General features: G+C 42.0%; 1 protein-coding gene and 1 pseudogene across 1 annotated transcript; both read left to right on the top strand.

The window, feature by feature from the left end:
• Positions 1-914: 914 nt before the first annotated feature.
• Positions 915-2,347, top strand: LOC119741829 (annotated as a pseudogene).
• A 4,346-nt stretch (positions 2,348-6,693) lies between these two features.
• On the top strand, positions 6,694-8,618 carry LOC119741830. Its single transcript, XM_038217739.1, has one exon. The coding sequence runs from the start codon at positions 6,966-6,968 to the stop codon at positions 7,827-7,829; it is 864 nt and encodes a 287-aa protein (XP_038073667.1). The 5' UTR covers positions 6,694-6,965; the 3' UTR covers positions 7,830-8,618.
• The last annotated feature ends 5,985 nt before the right edge of the window (positions 8,619-14,603 follow it).

A 14,603-nucleotide genomic window follows, 5' to 3' on the forward strand; every position in this document is an offset into this window, starting at 1 on the left:
ACAAACCGTACGCTGGGGGGGGGGGGGGGGAGGGGGTTCATGGCCGTTGTACGCTTTTTTTATTTTTTAAATGTCGATATGTTTTCTCGTCCGTTAATGCCCGCCTAACCGCCTTTTTTTTTTGAATGTCGATCTGTTTTCTCGCCCGTCGCCACAGCCGACAGCCGCAACCGATGCCGATCGAGCACTTGCCGAGCCGGTCGCGCCCCGCGCCAGGCCCCGCATTGCATCCCATGAACGTATTGTGTACAGCATGCGCCGGCCTTGTCCTACACACGTACATGAAAATGTACTGTATGTACATGTACATGTATAGTCCGTATCCACTGCGTGTTTTTAACGGCCGGTGTCACATGAAAATCCGACTCCTATGAAAATCGGACCCCTTTTATTGGTTAATCCCTCGCACGTGACAGGTCACTCTCCCCAACGATCCTGATCCTAAAAATAGCATAGTATCGTAGTCACGCGTGCGCACTACTACCAATGAGTCCACATTGCATGGAGTCGGCTATTCACGCTACACCGGTTGAACAACACCGGTACTAGCAATGGCGGACAATAAAGGTCTAGCCGCGCTGTTGACTTGGATCCGAATTGTTGAAATTCCTCATTCGACAAGGATGTATTGTCCACAAGAATCCAACCAACAAATACATGGAGTTTGTAAATGCTTTTGTGTTTGTGAATGATCAACGCAAACGAGCAGATGTCGTGTGTGAGGGCCAGAGATTGTGGCGGAATGCAGACCGTGAAAAGCTGTTCGACGAAGTCACATGCAAGTGTCTATATATAGACTTGCGTGAAAAAAAATTCAACATTTTTTTCGTACACTTTTAGGGGGGAGGGGGGGGGGTCTTGAAAAAGTGTACGCTTTGTACACTTGTGAAAATGTTGATAATTGCGAACGGCCCCTAAACAGGTCAATGGCAACGCGTATGCTCCACACAATGCGTGTGATGAATGGTGTACGTTGCTTCCATCATGGCTGTTGTGCAGGGGAGATCGCTGCCCGAAATTCAGTGTCGCGTTCTTTTTGAAGTTTACGTTTGTTGACGAGTCCAATACTGTAACTTCATTGAGACCTTCCTCCATGATTCATCAGACTTTGTAATTGGATGGTAACACTGAACATTTTCATCGCTAATTACAGAAGGTGTTGCCCACGCAATTGATAGCGTTTTATAGCCCGACTGCCTCATGCACAAGCTCTTTGTATAGCATATAGAGGTACTCAGGTAGACATTATGGCTAGCGACGCTAAGCAATCACGTGTCATGCTATGGACATGTCCTCGATCTTGCGGCACTGCTGTTCAGCGGTCAATCAGTCACGTTGAAGGTGGTGTGTTTTACTACGAACCGTACACAATGGCTTTCTACTTTGGTCCAGATAGGAAGTTCCAATGTGAAGCGAATCGTGATGAACGTGGTGAACAACCTAGTTCATACTTGACTTATGATTCATCAGTAAACACGTTTGATTGGGTGAAACAGACGCTAGAAGCAAAGCACCAGGGCGCAAGTCTCGTTTTCGCCAAGGATCTCGCGTTTTGTTTGGGAGGGACTACAAATCTTCCCAGTGGATACCGGCACAGTTTCCTGATCAGAAATCCCAAGAAAGTCATACCATCTTGGAGGGAGTCTCAAAACGATTTAAAGACTGAATTTACGATGGAAGTCGCGGAAGAATTGAAAGACGTGATGATGGCAAATTCTGCTGGCTTCAAGGAGTTGTTTGAACTGTTCAACTATATTCAGGAAAACGTGGATCCTAAGCCTTTTATCATGGACGCCGATGACCTAGTGGCCCACCCGGAAGCCGTGATGAATGCGTATATTGTAAAGCAACTGGTATCCCCTTCAGCAGGAAGCTGATCGAATGGGACGACGATGGGTTACCAATGTACACTAAATGGATCACATGCAGAAATCAACTACCGCTTTTCTTGACGAAACACAATACCAATGTGGCAACCAGTCGTGGATTTTCGAAGAATGAGGACTTGAAGGTACCCCGGTCGACTCTTGATACCGATCCAGCAGTGCTTGGGATCATTGAAAGCAGCATGCCCTATTACAAACATCTCTACCAGCAAAGATTCGTCCCATGATGCTTCCGTGTTCAGAGCATCTTTCTAAAGTTTTTTTTTCCGAGTACATGAACATCGAGAGTGGAGGCCATGTTCAAACTTAGCGCGTAACTTGCGTAAGGCAAAATGTAACTCTCGTCGTTTACGTCACGAATTCTTCACAGAAGGATGAATGGCTGTTAATGTTGTGAGCTCTACCGCACTGAACGGACTTACCTTATGGCTGGACAACTATAACCTGATGAAGTTTCAGCTCAGCTTCAGCTGTATATTCCGAGAAAAACAGCATTCTAGGATCTCGATGAAATCAAAAGTTCCTGAATCATGTTTTGAATTGGGCCTGAATTCAGCGTCCGAGACACGTTCTCGCTGAGACGATTGCAGCTACACGATGTCGCACACTGATCCGACGAATTCGGACGAATTATAGCAACCGCGCGTGCGTGCATGCGCGTGTGCGTCGTGCCAACACTTGCGCGCGCTTCGCCGAATAACAAAACGAAGTACTAATTTACATTTCCTATGGTGCGTCTTAAGAAGCACCGCTGGAAAGGCCTTCTTTCGTTGATTACTTCAAAATGACAGCTTGCTAGAAAGAATAGTTTCACAGGCAGTTTAGTCCCCTCACTATCTTTCAACCAAGTATGTTTTTCAACAATAAATACGCCAGTTACTTTATGGACTATAGCTTTAATCACGACAGTGATTGGCCACTGGACGCGCGGGTCTTACTGGATCCGTCTATATCAAAGACAGCCTTGTCAAGAGGTGACGGTGTCGTTGCAGGTAGCTCAGAGGGTGTTGTTTGTTATTTTAATTAAGTAACAATGAATGCACAAAAGGTTCACTAAAGCCAAAACAAAGCAATACAAAACCATTAGGGGTGGCATGGGTGGCTTGTGCGTAAAGCGCTCGCCTCTCACCAAGGTGACCACGGTTCGAATCCTGGCCGCGGATCGCATGTGAGTAGAGTTGTGCGTTGGTTCTCTCCTGTGCCACGAGGGTTTTTCTCCAGGCCCTCCGGTTTTCCGCCCTCCGGAAAAATCAAACACTTTCGATCTCAGGCTGTGTTCCGTGGTCATGGGTCGGTGTGGCCGGCAACCATAGGCGCCTTTTACGTGCCAGCGGTCCGACCACGTTGTAGCCGCGTCCTTGGCAATTTAACATACCAGCTGCGAGTACGGATGATTAGCCTCCCAAATTATTATTATAATTAATTATTATTACCCTATAACTTCGCCTTAAACCATAAGGTCTATTGCAGCACCATTCTAATGAACCTTTTTCAAGCCCGTCTATATAGGGTGTATCGAAAAAAAGAGGAAACCCAGATGTTAATGTTAATTATAAAAAATGTACTAAATATTTTCAAAATAAGTTAAAGATCAAGTGAAAGACCAATGTGTCCTCTTTCCAATGACACCTTGGTTATGTGTCTGTGACCACGGATGACTGAGTATTTATTGTTTTTCTGTCAAGGGCCAAAAACCTGTACTGGGTCAACTTTTACCTGGCTAAGAATGCTGGCCGGTTTGTTATGCTAAGGTTGAAATGGTAGTTGGCGAATATGTGACGTCTCGCAGAGCTTTGTGTGGAAATAGGTGGTGGCTACGTTGAGGAAATTGGGTCATGAGGGGTTAACTTCAACAATGAGAGTGGTTAAATCACCGTGTCAAAATTTAAGAAATTGTTTTAAAGAAAATGATGTCTACTTTCTTTAAATTAAGCCGTTCCACATGCCCAGAATACCAGTTACCCTTTTTGCACAAACTTGGCCCAGTACAGGTTTTGTTCCTTGACAGACAATGAATGCTCAGTCATCCGTGGCCACAGACACACAATCAATGTGTCATTGGAAAGAGGACACATTGGTCTTTCACTTGATCTTTAACTTATTTGAAAATAATTAATATATTTTTTTTACAATTTACATTTACATCTCGGTTTCCTTTTTTATACACCCTATATACAAGCGGTAGGAAGCTAGAGATCGATCCACCTGATAAAATAAAGGGCCCGTAATGTATTGTTTTAAACGCAGTCCGTGTAAATGCCACCTTTGTGTCCCATTTAACCTTACATGTATTTCCAATTTTCATTTTGCCATTTTTAATGGGCATTTTGGTGCCTTTTTGGTTTTTATGCTTATGATTTGCATATTCATGGGGAAAATATTTAAGAGTAGAAAGTTGCTCAAAATGTGTTCCCAATTCAAATTCATGTCCTGAGTCTTTGGACTCCTTTTACGTTCGGATTTCGAATTTCTCCAATATCTTTATAGTTATTGGCTGTAGGAAATAGACAAACAAATCTAGGTTATACAAAAGCAAAACATTCCCATCAGGAATGAATGAAATAAAAAAACCAGTCACTTCAATATGTTGTATGTAGAGTTGCATGTTTTCAGAGTAAGAAAACCATTTATTGCACAGGTGCAAAAGCAGGACAAGCAATAAACAGTTACCAATAATCAGGTACTGTGCTTTGGTGTACAAGAGAACGATGGTCCTTAAGACTAGACAAAGGAACTGAATAATGTACGTACAGGCCAGTCTACCCTGGGAACTGATGTACGTTACAACGGAGGAGGCATAGAAACGGAATATTTGCTTATCATGAACTACAAGTTTAAAAGCAGGTGGAAAGTGCTCCTGCTTAATGCAGAGTTCAGATGAGGGAAATTACCCTTTAAATTCAAAGTGGTCAAATTGGGCTTGATGATTTTTTTCCCTCAAATTGATGTCTCATAAAACTGTCCATGTACGTGCATGCAGTCAGAGATGATATTAACATGTTTTTTTTTTTTTGTCTTGCACCTTGTATTCTGCAAAATGCATGGCATGGAAAAGACAAGACAATTGATGTTTTTCAAATTGGCACTGAAAGCGAGGGCGTCAGTGCTATCTTTCGTTGAGAGGATTTAAAAAGAAAAGGTCCTCTGTGTCATACAATGGCTTAGCACCGTGTGACTCGGTTTCAATTCCAATTTTGAAATCCGTCTATTGTGTCATTTTCTTGGTCCTTGGTACATAATTGTATTCACTAGACTTGAAAACCGAGAGAAAAATGACTCGTCAAAAGCAGTTTTGAGCACATCAAACCCGCATTGACAGCGGAGCAATAATTGCTGCCGCTTGTGGAAATACGTCAAGGATAAATCAAAGATAAACAGTTCCCAAAATGCCTCCTCCAGTATTAAAAGTGTATGAAATGAATCAATGACATTGTGCTGCCTCAACACCCATATTTCAGGAATCCTTCAAAATAAACAAGAAAATCATCAAACCCCAAACTAAGCTTATTCCTGTTTTTCTATTTGTGAGCCAGGCATCTTCACTCTGCAGTGCGATTTTGTTCTTTGAAAGTTAGGTTATTTTTTAATCACCCAGGCAATGTCACTTTCGCAATTATGCATTGGACAAAACAAAAACTACGGCGTGGGGGTTCGGGGCCCGCTTAAGGTCCCCGAAAAAAATTGGATTCTAGATGTTCTGTGGTACTGGTGTGATCTGAAGCAATTTCTGACCACTTTCCTCCCTGCTTTAACTAATATTTTCTTAGCAAAAGATAATTATTTGAACATCGTTTTCGAGGTTGGAGTCATTGAATCAGCTATCGGTATTCTGAGCTATAGGCGTGGGGTTCGGGGCCCGCTTAAGGGCCCCGAAAAAATTTGATTCTCGATGCTCTGTTGTGTGATCTGAGGCATTTTTTTTTACCACTTTAACCAATAATTATCTTAGCACAAAAGATAATAATTTAAACGTAATTTTCGAGGTTTTCTCAGCTAAAGGCATAAGAAAAAATTTTGAACATTGTTTTCGAGGTTGGAGTCATTGAATCAGCTACCAGAATTCTGAGCTATAGGCGTGGGGTTCGGGGCCCGCTTAAGGGCCCCGAAACAAATTTTGGATTCTAAATGCTCTGTGGTGCTATCTGAGGCAATGCCGGTTGTCAGCTTACTGGTCCGCGGTCGCCGGTCGAAGGGTCGTTTCTCAGTGGTCATCATGTGGATCATTCTCAACTATTTAGATTTAGATCAATGACAATTTTTTTAGAAACTCAAAATCTCAGTGGGGGGGGGGGGGGGGGTCGACTGGGGGGCGACAAGGTTTCATGGGGGGCAGTCCCCCCCCCCCCCCACGCACCCCGGTGGCTACGCCACTGGTTATAACTCCACAGAAATACATGAAAAAGATTCAGGAACGATAAACCACTGAAGAAGGACCCGGTCCGAACGCTTGAGAATTATTTTGGTAAGCACTACTTTGCCGGAAATTTTCTATACCTCCATATAAATTGCATGAAATATTGATAATATGCACTTAATTCAGACGTAACTAATAATACAAATTAAAGCACGATAAAAATGGCAAAAAGGACACGTGAAACATTCCAAAATTGTAATCAGCCTGTACATAATAAAGAAAAACACACAACAAACTTTTTTATAACGAAACACTTCCAGGCTAAATTATCAACGCTAAGCCACTGAATGACTTGATCAAGTCTAAACCAGCCTCGCACGGCGCCCTCGCGTGGTACGAAACCCATTTTCCTTCGGATTTTTCTGCTGATGCAGCGTTCGTTCGACCTGTGGCGTTGAAGAAATAACATCAACCGAGATCGCTGCCCGAAATTCAGTGTCGCGTTCTTTTTGAAGTTTACGTTTGTTGACGAGTCCAATACTGTAACTTCATTGAGACCTTCCTCCATGATTCAGACTTTGTAAAACTGCACTGATCATTTTCAACGCAAATTACAGGAGGTGTTGCCCGGGCCCCGGGAGCTGGGCACGCAGTTGATAGCGTTTTATCATGAGCCCGACTGCCTCACGCACAAGCTCTTGGTATAGCATATAGAGGTAGACATTATGGCCAGCGACGCTAAGCAATCACGTGTCATGCTATGGACATGTCCTCGGTCCTGCAGCACTGCTGTTCAGCGGTCAATCAGTCACGTTGAAGGTGGTGTGTTTTACTTCGAACCGTACACAATGGCTTTCTACTTTGGTCCAGATAGGAAGTTCCAATGTGAAGCGAATCGTGATGAACGTGGTGAACAATCTAGTTCATACTTGACTTATGATTCATCAGTAAACACGTTTGATTGGGTGAAACAGACGCTAGAAGCAAAGCACCAGGGCGCAAGTCTCGTTTTCGCCAAGGATCTCGCATTTTGTTTGGGAGGGACTACAAATCTTCCCAGTGGATACCGGCACAGTTTCCTCATCAGAAATCCCAAGAAAGTCATACCATCTTGGAGGGAGTCTCAAAACGATTTAAAAACTGAATTTACGATGGGAGTCGCAGAGGAATTGAAAGACGTGGTGATGGCAAATTCTGCTGGCTTCAAAGAGTTGTTTGAACTTTTCAAGCATATTCAGGAAAACGTGGATCCTAATCCTTTTATCATGGACGCCGATGACCTAGTGGCCCACCCGGAAGCCGTGATGAATGCGTATTGTAAGGCAACTGGTATCCCCTTCAGCAGGAAGCTGATCGAATGGGACGACGATGGGTTACCAATGTACACTAAATGGATCACATGCAGAAATCAACTACCATTTTTCATGACGAGCCACCATAACAATGTGGCAACCAGTGGTGGATTTTCGAAGAATGGGGACTTGAAGGTACCCCGGTCGACTCTTGATACCGACCCAGCAGTGCTTGGTATCATTGAAAGCAGCATGCCCCATTACAAACATCTCTACCAGCAAAGATTCGTCCCATGATACTTCCGTGTTCAGAGCATCTTTCTAAAGTTTCTTCGAGTAGGCCTACATGCACATCGAGAGTGAAGGCCATGTTCAAACTTAGCGCGTAACTTGCGTAAGGCAAAATGTAACTCTCGTCGTCTAGCTACATCATGCATTCTTCACAGAAGGATGAACGGCTGTTCTGAGCTCTACTGCACTGAACGGACTTGTATTGGGCCTATACCCGTTGGCATGTCAATCGTGAAAGTTCCAGGTGTGCCATTTTGTCGGTTTTTTGCATGACATCTAAAACGGAAATATTCTTAAAACTTTAAGCAAATCCACTCCTTATGTAAGATATACTTGTTTATTGTTAAAAACGATATTTTTTTCATGTAGCGGAAATTCCCTCAAATACAGGACCAAGTTTTCATTTTCTTCAGCTTCGGCTTGAAGTTGATTTATACTTTTCCTAACTCAAGAGAAATGGTTCGAGTCAACACTAAGGACTTTGTCAAACTGGGCAAATGTATGCGGTGTATTTGGGGGAGACAATCCATTTAAGCACAAAATAAATAAATTAAAACACAACTTGAAGAAATTGAAACACAGCGTACATGTCTTACCTTAAATTGATAATCACGTTTGCAAGTAAGTCGTAATACATATTCGCGTATCATTTTTAGTCAAGTGTATGGCTTTCCGAGTAAATAGGAAAATAATTTTCACTTACACAGATTTTCCCTGATCATTTTCATTATTGGCCATTCAAGTTTGTGTGATTTCGACACATCGGATCAAATTGGCGTTTCTTTTTCATTATTGGGGCATTAGGCCAAAAAAAAACACAAGTCGGTCTCTGGTCAGCGCGCGCGTCGATTTTAATCATGCGCGTCGATCTTTTTTTTTTTCCAAAATGTTCCACGGTAGCTCCAACAGCGCCCTCTATTGCCGCACCTCCTCAATTTTGTTTACCAAAGAGCACCAAGGAATGGGAAATTGTACCAAGGCAAATGATCGAAAGCACCAAGGCAAATTATGGAGGACACCAATGTACATGAGGACACCAAAAAAGCATAATAGTACCCCACCTTGTCTGTACAATGCAAGCTTGAAGAGAAAAAAAAAGCAAAAAAAAAAAAAAAAAGCCGCGTGGCCGCGTCAATTCCGGAACTTTGGTCTGACCAGAGACCGAATACTTTTTTTTTGGCCTTAATTTCAATTTTTTTTGGCACTCAAGATTTTGTTCCTATATAATAATAATAATAATAAGTTAAAATTTATATAGCGCCCGTCCATGAAGAAAATCATGCTCCAAGGCGTTTTCTATATAAAAAGTTAAGACACAGGATAAAATTACAATGAAATGTATACTTAAGAAGATTGAAGCCCGGTTCATACCCCTCACAGATAAAAATACAACGAGATGTACATGTAAACTTAAAAAAGAAACGGAACCCCGCCTCGCCCCAGCACCCACGCGTAGCCCGAACCGGCTTTAAACACTGTAAAACCATTCTACACAAACAGTTGGCTAAAACAGTATATACTTAGAACAATATACGATAGCAATAAGCAAAATAATACACATGTATAAAAACAGCTTTAGAAATCAGTATATGCAAGAACAAGACATTTGGACAATTAAGTTAAGTTAAAAAAGCTTGATTAAAAAGATGAGTTTTTAGCCCTGATTTAAATTTACCGAGAGATTCAACTTCTCTTAGGGTCATATTCAGCTTATTCCACTCCTGTGGGGCAACCGATGAGAGTGCTCTGTCACCATACATGGACAACTTACTCCTTGGACAGTGCAACCTTGTTGCATCTTGGGACTGGCGAGTGGTTCTGAGGGAGACAGATCTGGTATTACAAATTAATTCATTCAAGTAGTCAGGACATTGACCGTTAATACATTTATAAAAAAGCAAGCAAAGTTTGTAAATAATTCGATACTTAACTGGGAGCCAGTGAAGTTCCATGAGCACCGGAGTTATGTGATCAAACTTTCTAGTACCTGAGAGAATCCTGGCCGCACAGTTTTGGACTCTTTGTAAGGGGGCTAGGGTAGACTGGGGAAGACCAGCAAACAATGCATTACATGTTCCGAGTTTTCGTTTTGGGGCATTCTATTTTTCGTTTTGGTGCATTCAAGACTTAATTTGCAGCATTCTCACATTCAGTTATTGACATCTTTTGACGGTTGACGCATTCAAATTAGCGAACGTCGCTGGGCATATGACGTATAACCACGGTTTTCTTTTCTTATTCGTTTATATGGGCAGTCATTTTCATCGTTTGGTCATTCAAATTTTTCCTATTTTCTGCTGAGGTCCATTTTTTTTTTCAAAATCTTGAAATGAAAAGGGCTACGGAATTTCTCTTTCACTGTTGATCTTTTCTACACTTGTTTTAAAATTTGAACAAATCCTTTAACTTTTTTTACTGTTCTGTTTTGTAATTTTTTAAAATTATTTATCACTGATTCACCCATCGATCTCTTGACGTGCAAGATAGTGGCGTAACCAGGGGTTGGGGAGTGCAGAGCGGCAGATTACAACGGACTAGACTTTGTACAAGCAAAATCGGGACGGCAGAATCGGCTTGTCGAAAACAAATCGTACGTCCTTCGGAAACTTTGCAGGGATGAAGAGCAAAGATGTCCAGGATTAATTGTTCGCTTTTAACAGTGCCCCCTATCAGAAGATGGCGCAAACCATCCTCCCTTTTTACAAGAATACGAACGTTCAGGAATTTCTTTAAAAAATACATGTGAAATATGTTTGCCCATTAATGATAATGAATGCCCAATCAACCCCTTACTGCTGGTTCAGACGAAATTGAATGAACAATACAATACTTTTTAAGTTTAATGCAGCTTTAACAGCGACGAGTGAAGCTAAAAGACGATCATGGGCGTCGCCAGGATTTTTTCTAGAGGGGGCAAAACATATTTTTCCCAAAAAATTCTTGTATTTCTCAATATACTCTTGATTTAGTTTAAGAGGGGGTAGGAACATTTTGCCCCCCACCCATTAAATTTACACCACTATGACTTCGCGCCTCTTTTTCTTTTCTTTTTGAGTGGTCGGGTACAACCCGACCACTCTTTGGAGTTGTTACGATTAATCTTTTTTTTTTTTTTTCCTTTTTTTTTTACCGTACAGCACGTTTCCGCGGGTTTTCTCCTAAACGCTTTATGATAGGAACTTGTAACTTTCAATATATCGACCCTCATCCTTAGTGGTGCATATTAATCTGACGTAATTATGACGCCATCGGGTGTCAAATTACAAGCGATTTTCGTTAAAAAAATGACGATCTTCTTACACATATAACTCTTGAATAAAATGCCCCCCCCCCCCGGCGACGCCCATGAAGACGATAGAATGTTCGGATAGTGAAATTGAATGATTCTTATTTATTGTCGAATGACGATCTGCGCGATCTTTTAATTTTAATCTAAACTGAATGAGCAAGGCGTTAAATTGAATGAAAACTGGGTGAAATTGGCCGGGAAAAGCTATATTTTTTGTCTTTACAATTAACAGTGTTTCAGGCAGATCAGGCAAACGTTACGAAAAAAGATAAGAGGAGGAACCCGCCAAGAAGTAAAAGGTTGTTAAGGTACTGACTGATAATCAAAAGCTGAATTTGACACCTTGATGGGATCGAACGAAGTTAAAGGTAAAGAAGTCACTATTTGCCAAATCCAAGTCGATTGCACAGTGTTCCGTTAAAAACAATTTTTGAAAATACCTGAAACAAAATTGACTTTTACTTTTGCTTCTAAAAAGTCGTTCAGGAAAGAGAAAATTGTTAATGACAACGATGCTACAACAACAATAGAAAGAATGACCATTCTGTGTCAAATTTCGTCTTTTTCATTTCCGACAAACCAATTCAATTTGCGATTTGTGACTTTTTTTTTGAAAAGAATAAAAATCGTTACAATGAATCGATGCCAGCATTCTTTGGCCAATGAGACTTGGGAGTTGTCTAATTGTGAAACTTCTTTAATTAATACGGACGGTTGTGGTCAATATGGTCTGGTTATGTGACCATAAATAATCTTCTTTTAATACACTACGCAAAATCAACTTTACGATCACCGTTCCTTTGTTTTCCTTGAAAGCAGAAACCAACTCACCTCGTTCATGGCGTCGGCGGTCAGCAACCCCACAAGTCCCAGCATCAAGACAGCAGCAGCAACCCAGCGAAACATTCTCCTCTTGATTTCACAAACTCGTAAGGAAAACGTCCTAACAGACACCAGAGTGAGGAGTGGCGGAATATGATATGCTTTTATACCCTGCAGAAAGGCATGTATCCCATAATCCGGTTCGTTAGTGAAAACGTCGTACACGCGCGCGGCGCCCATTGGATAAACACTCAGTTGCGTTAGCTTCCGGTTCCAATGGTTCCAACGCAAACTTAATGGCCAGTGGGCGTGGTTTAAACTGAACTGACGCACTAACGAATAGTCTATGTAATAGACCACGGCAAAAGCTGTGGTATGCGTGAACAGATTCGCTGATTAATTAGGCAAGACCTCGCCTCTTGACCTCCTAGATTTTGACAGATCAGCGGGCGCTTTGGGTCGTATGGAAAGAAAGTTACAAGGCATGTAGGACAATAATTGCAGTTCGAATACATGTTGACTGAGAGCTTGCTCATAGTGAAGATTGATTGGTGTCAAATACCGTATGAAATTACCTCGCCTCAAATGGTATCGTTTGGAAGAAACTAACACTGACGGTGGTTTCAAAATAGGGTGCATGTATGCACTTTCTAAGCAAGATAAAAAATAACCAAGTGTTTCTGCATAGGGCTCCGTGCACAAGTACGCCTTCAACGGCCACAAATGAGTTGGTGCATGGAGGCCTAGAATGGTTCCGGGTCCATCCACTGCGCATTTCGAATGATCCAAAGTTATTGGAGCGGGGATTAGTCACAGGAGGCCATCCTGGGCCAAGTTCGCGCAAGGACTATAGTTGACCAATGGTTAACTAACGTTTGCCCGAACTCTGTCTAGTCGACGATGGTTGACTACGCTAGTCGACTATTTGGAACCAGCCTACTGGGGTTGGTTACTTCGCTGGTAACCAACAGCCGCGCGCATTCATTACGCTAGCAGAGAGCCAGGATCCAGAAGTTTTGCGATGACATTTTGACCAGCGTTTGACTAGAGACGTTCGCACGTTGCTATCAGTGCGCAGGCGTAAGGTACGTCACAAATCAACCACTAGTCGACTAATGGTCCTTGCCCGAACTTGGCCCTGGCTGGGCACATTCAAAAAGTGGTGCGTACTTCTCGCGCGAACCAGTACAGTGCGCAGGTGTGTCCCGTCCACGCATAATGAAATTTGTATCCTTGTGGAGTCATTTCTTTGTTCTCGTGTACTAAAGTTTTCGAGTTTGAAAGTGTACTTTCAAAATGCTCCTATTTTAACCAGAATGAATCTCCTGGGCTGAAATTTGGAATTAATATCCCTTACATAAAATACTTCTATTTGCGACGGATCAACACACCTTGGACATTCCTAGTTTTTGAGTAAAATCCATATATCTATTTCGTGATAACCTTGTGGAGACGTATTCACCTATAGAAAGTGCCCTGTGGAGACGTATACAATCTTTTGTTCCCTATTGTGCATGTCTCCATGGGGTACCGTGTAACAGATCACGGGAATATGGATCTCAAAAGTGTTAAATAAGCCCATAATGGCAAATCCTTCAATCCAGATATTGGCCTCCGTCCCGTAATTTTTTTTGCCAAAAAAAAAAAAAAAATGTTAACGGTCAATGACGCATTGTGTCCGATCGTACTTAGGCCTATTTAGTTTTGTTCCATTAAAAAATCCAATATTTTGTCGTCATGGTAAAGCTTCACCAATGCTCTGTTTTTAAACTCCATCAAATTAAGGACATGATACTTTATGTACTCCTGCAAACAGGTCACGTTCACATTGTGTGTGAACAGTGAAAATGCACCAATCACATCAATGGTCTGTCCGTGGTATAAATTCACAATGTTCTTCGCGAAGGTGGGTCAAGTTTTCCCACATTAACATAATGCTACATAATGGGATATGGATCTCAAAAGTGTTAAATAAGCCCATAACGGCAAATCTTTCAATCCAGATAGTGGCCTCCGTCCCGTAATTTTTTTGCCAAAAAGAAAAAGAAATGCGAATGGTCAACGACGCATTGTGTCCGATCGCACTTTTGTTTTACTTAGGCCTATTTAGTTTTGTTCCATTAAAATCAAATATTTTTTTCGTCATGGTAAAGCTTCACCAATGCTCTGTTTTTAAAACTCCATCAAATTAAGGACATGATACTTTATGTACTCCTGCAAACAGGTCACGTTCACATTGTGTGTGAACAGTGAAAATGCACCAATCACATCAATGGTCTGTCCGTGGTATAAATTCGCAATGTTCTTCGCGAAGGTGGGTCAAGTTTTCCCACATTAACATAATGCTACTATAAGTACCACGCAAAAAATCCTTAAATTTGTTCATCACGTCGTTCTCATTCTGTCGTTATTTAAGAGGAAGTTTTACTCGACCTCCGAGAAATGTTTGTGCACTGATAACGGATCCGAGACCGCCGGCTCGCCAAATTCGCTCCACATTCGTGGAAAAATGTGGAGAGTGTCTACCGCTGGTTCAGGTACTTTGGGTCGTCCTCAGTTTCGCGTCCGGACGCCGGACGGGTGATCCTTGCGTCGCTCAATTGACAGAGGTACTAGAAAAGCCCACCATCAATACGTCAATGATGTGATAGGGGAGAGCCTAAAGAGTG

Source organism: Patiria miniata, unplaced genomic scaffold (genome assembly GCF_015706575.1).
Source record: "Patiria miniata isolate m_02_andy unplaced genomic scaffold, ASM1570657v1 HiC_scaffold_5, whole genome shotgun sequence".
Lineage (NCBI taxonomy): Eukaryota > Metazoa > Echinodermata > Asteroidea > Valvatida > Asterinidae > Patiria > Patiria miniata.

Excerpts from the sequence above, each read along its gene's own strand:
- LOC119741830 (XM_038217739.1), top strand. The coding sequence starts at position 6,966 with ATGGCCAGCGACGCTAAGCAATCACGTGTCATGCTATGGACATGTCCT.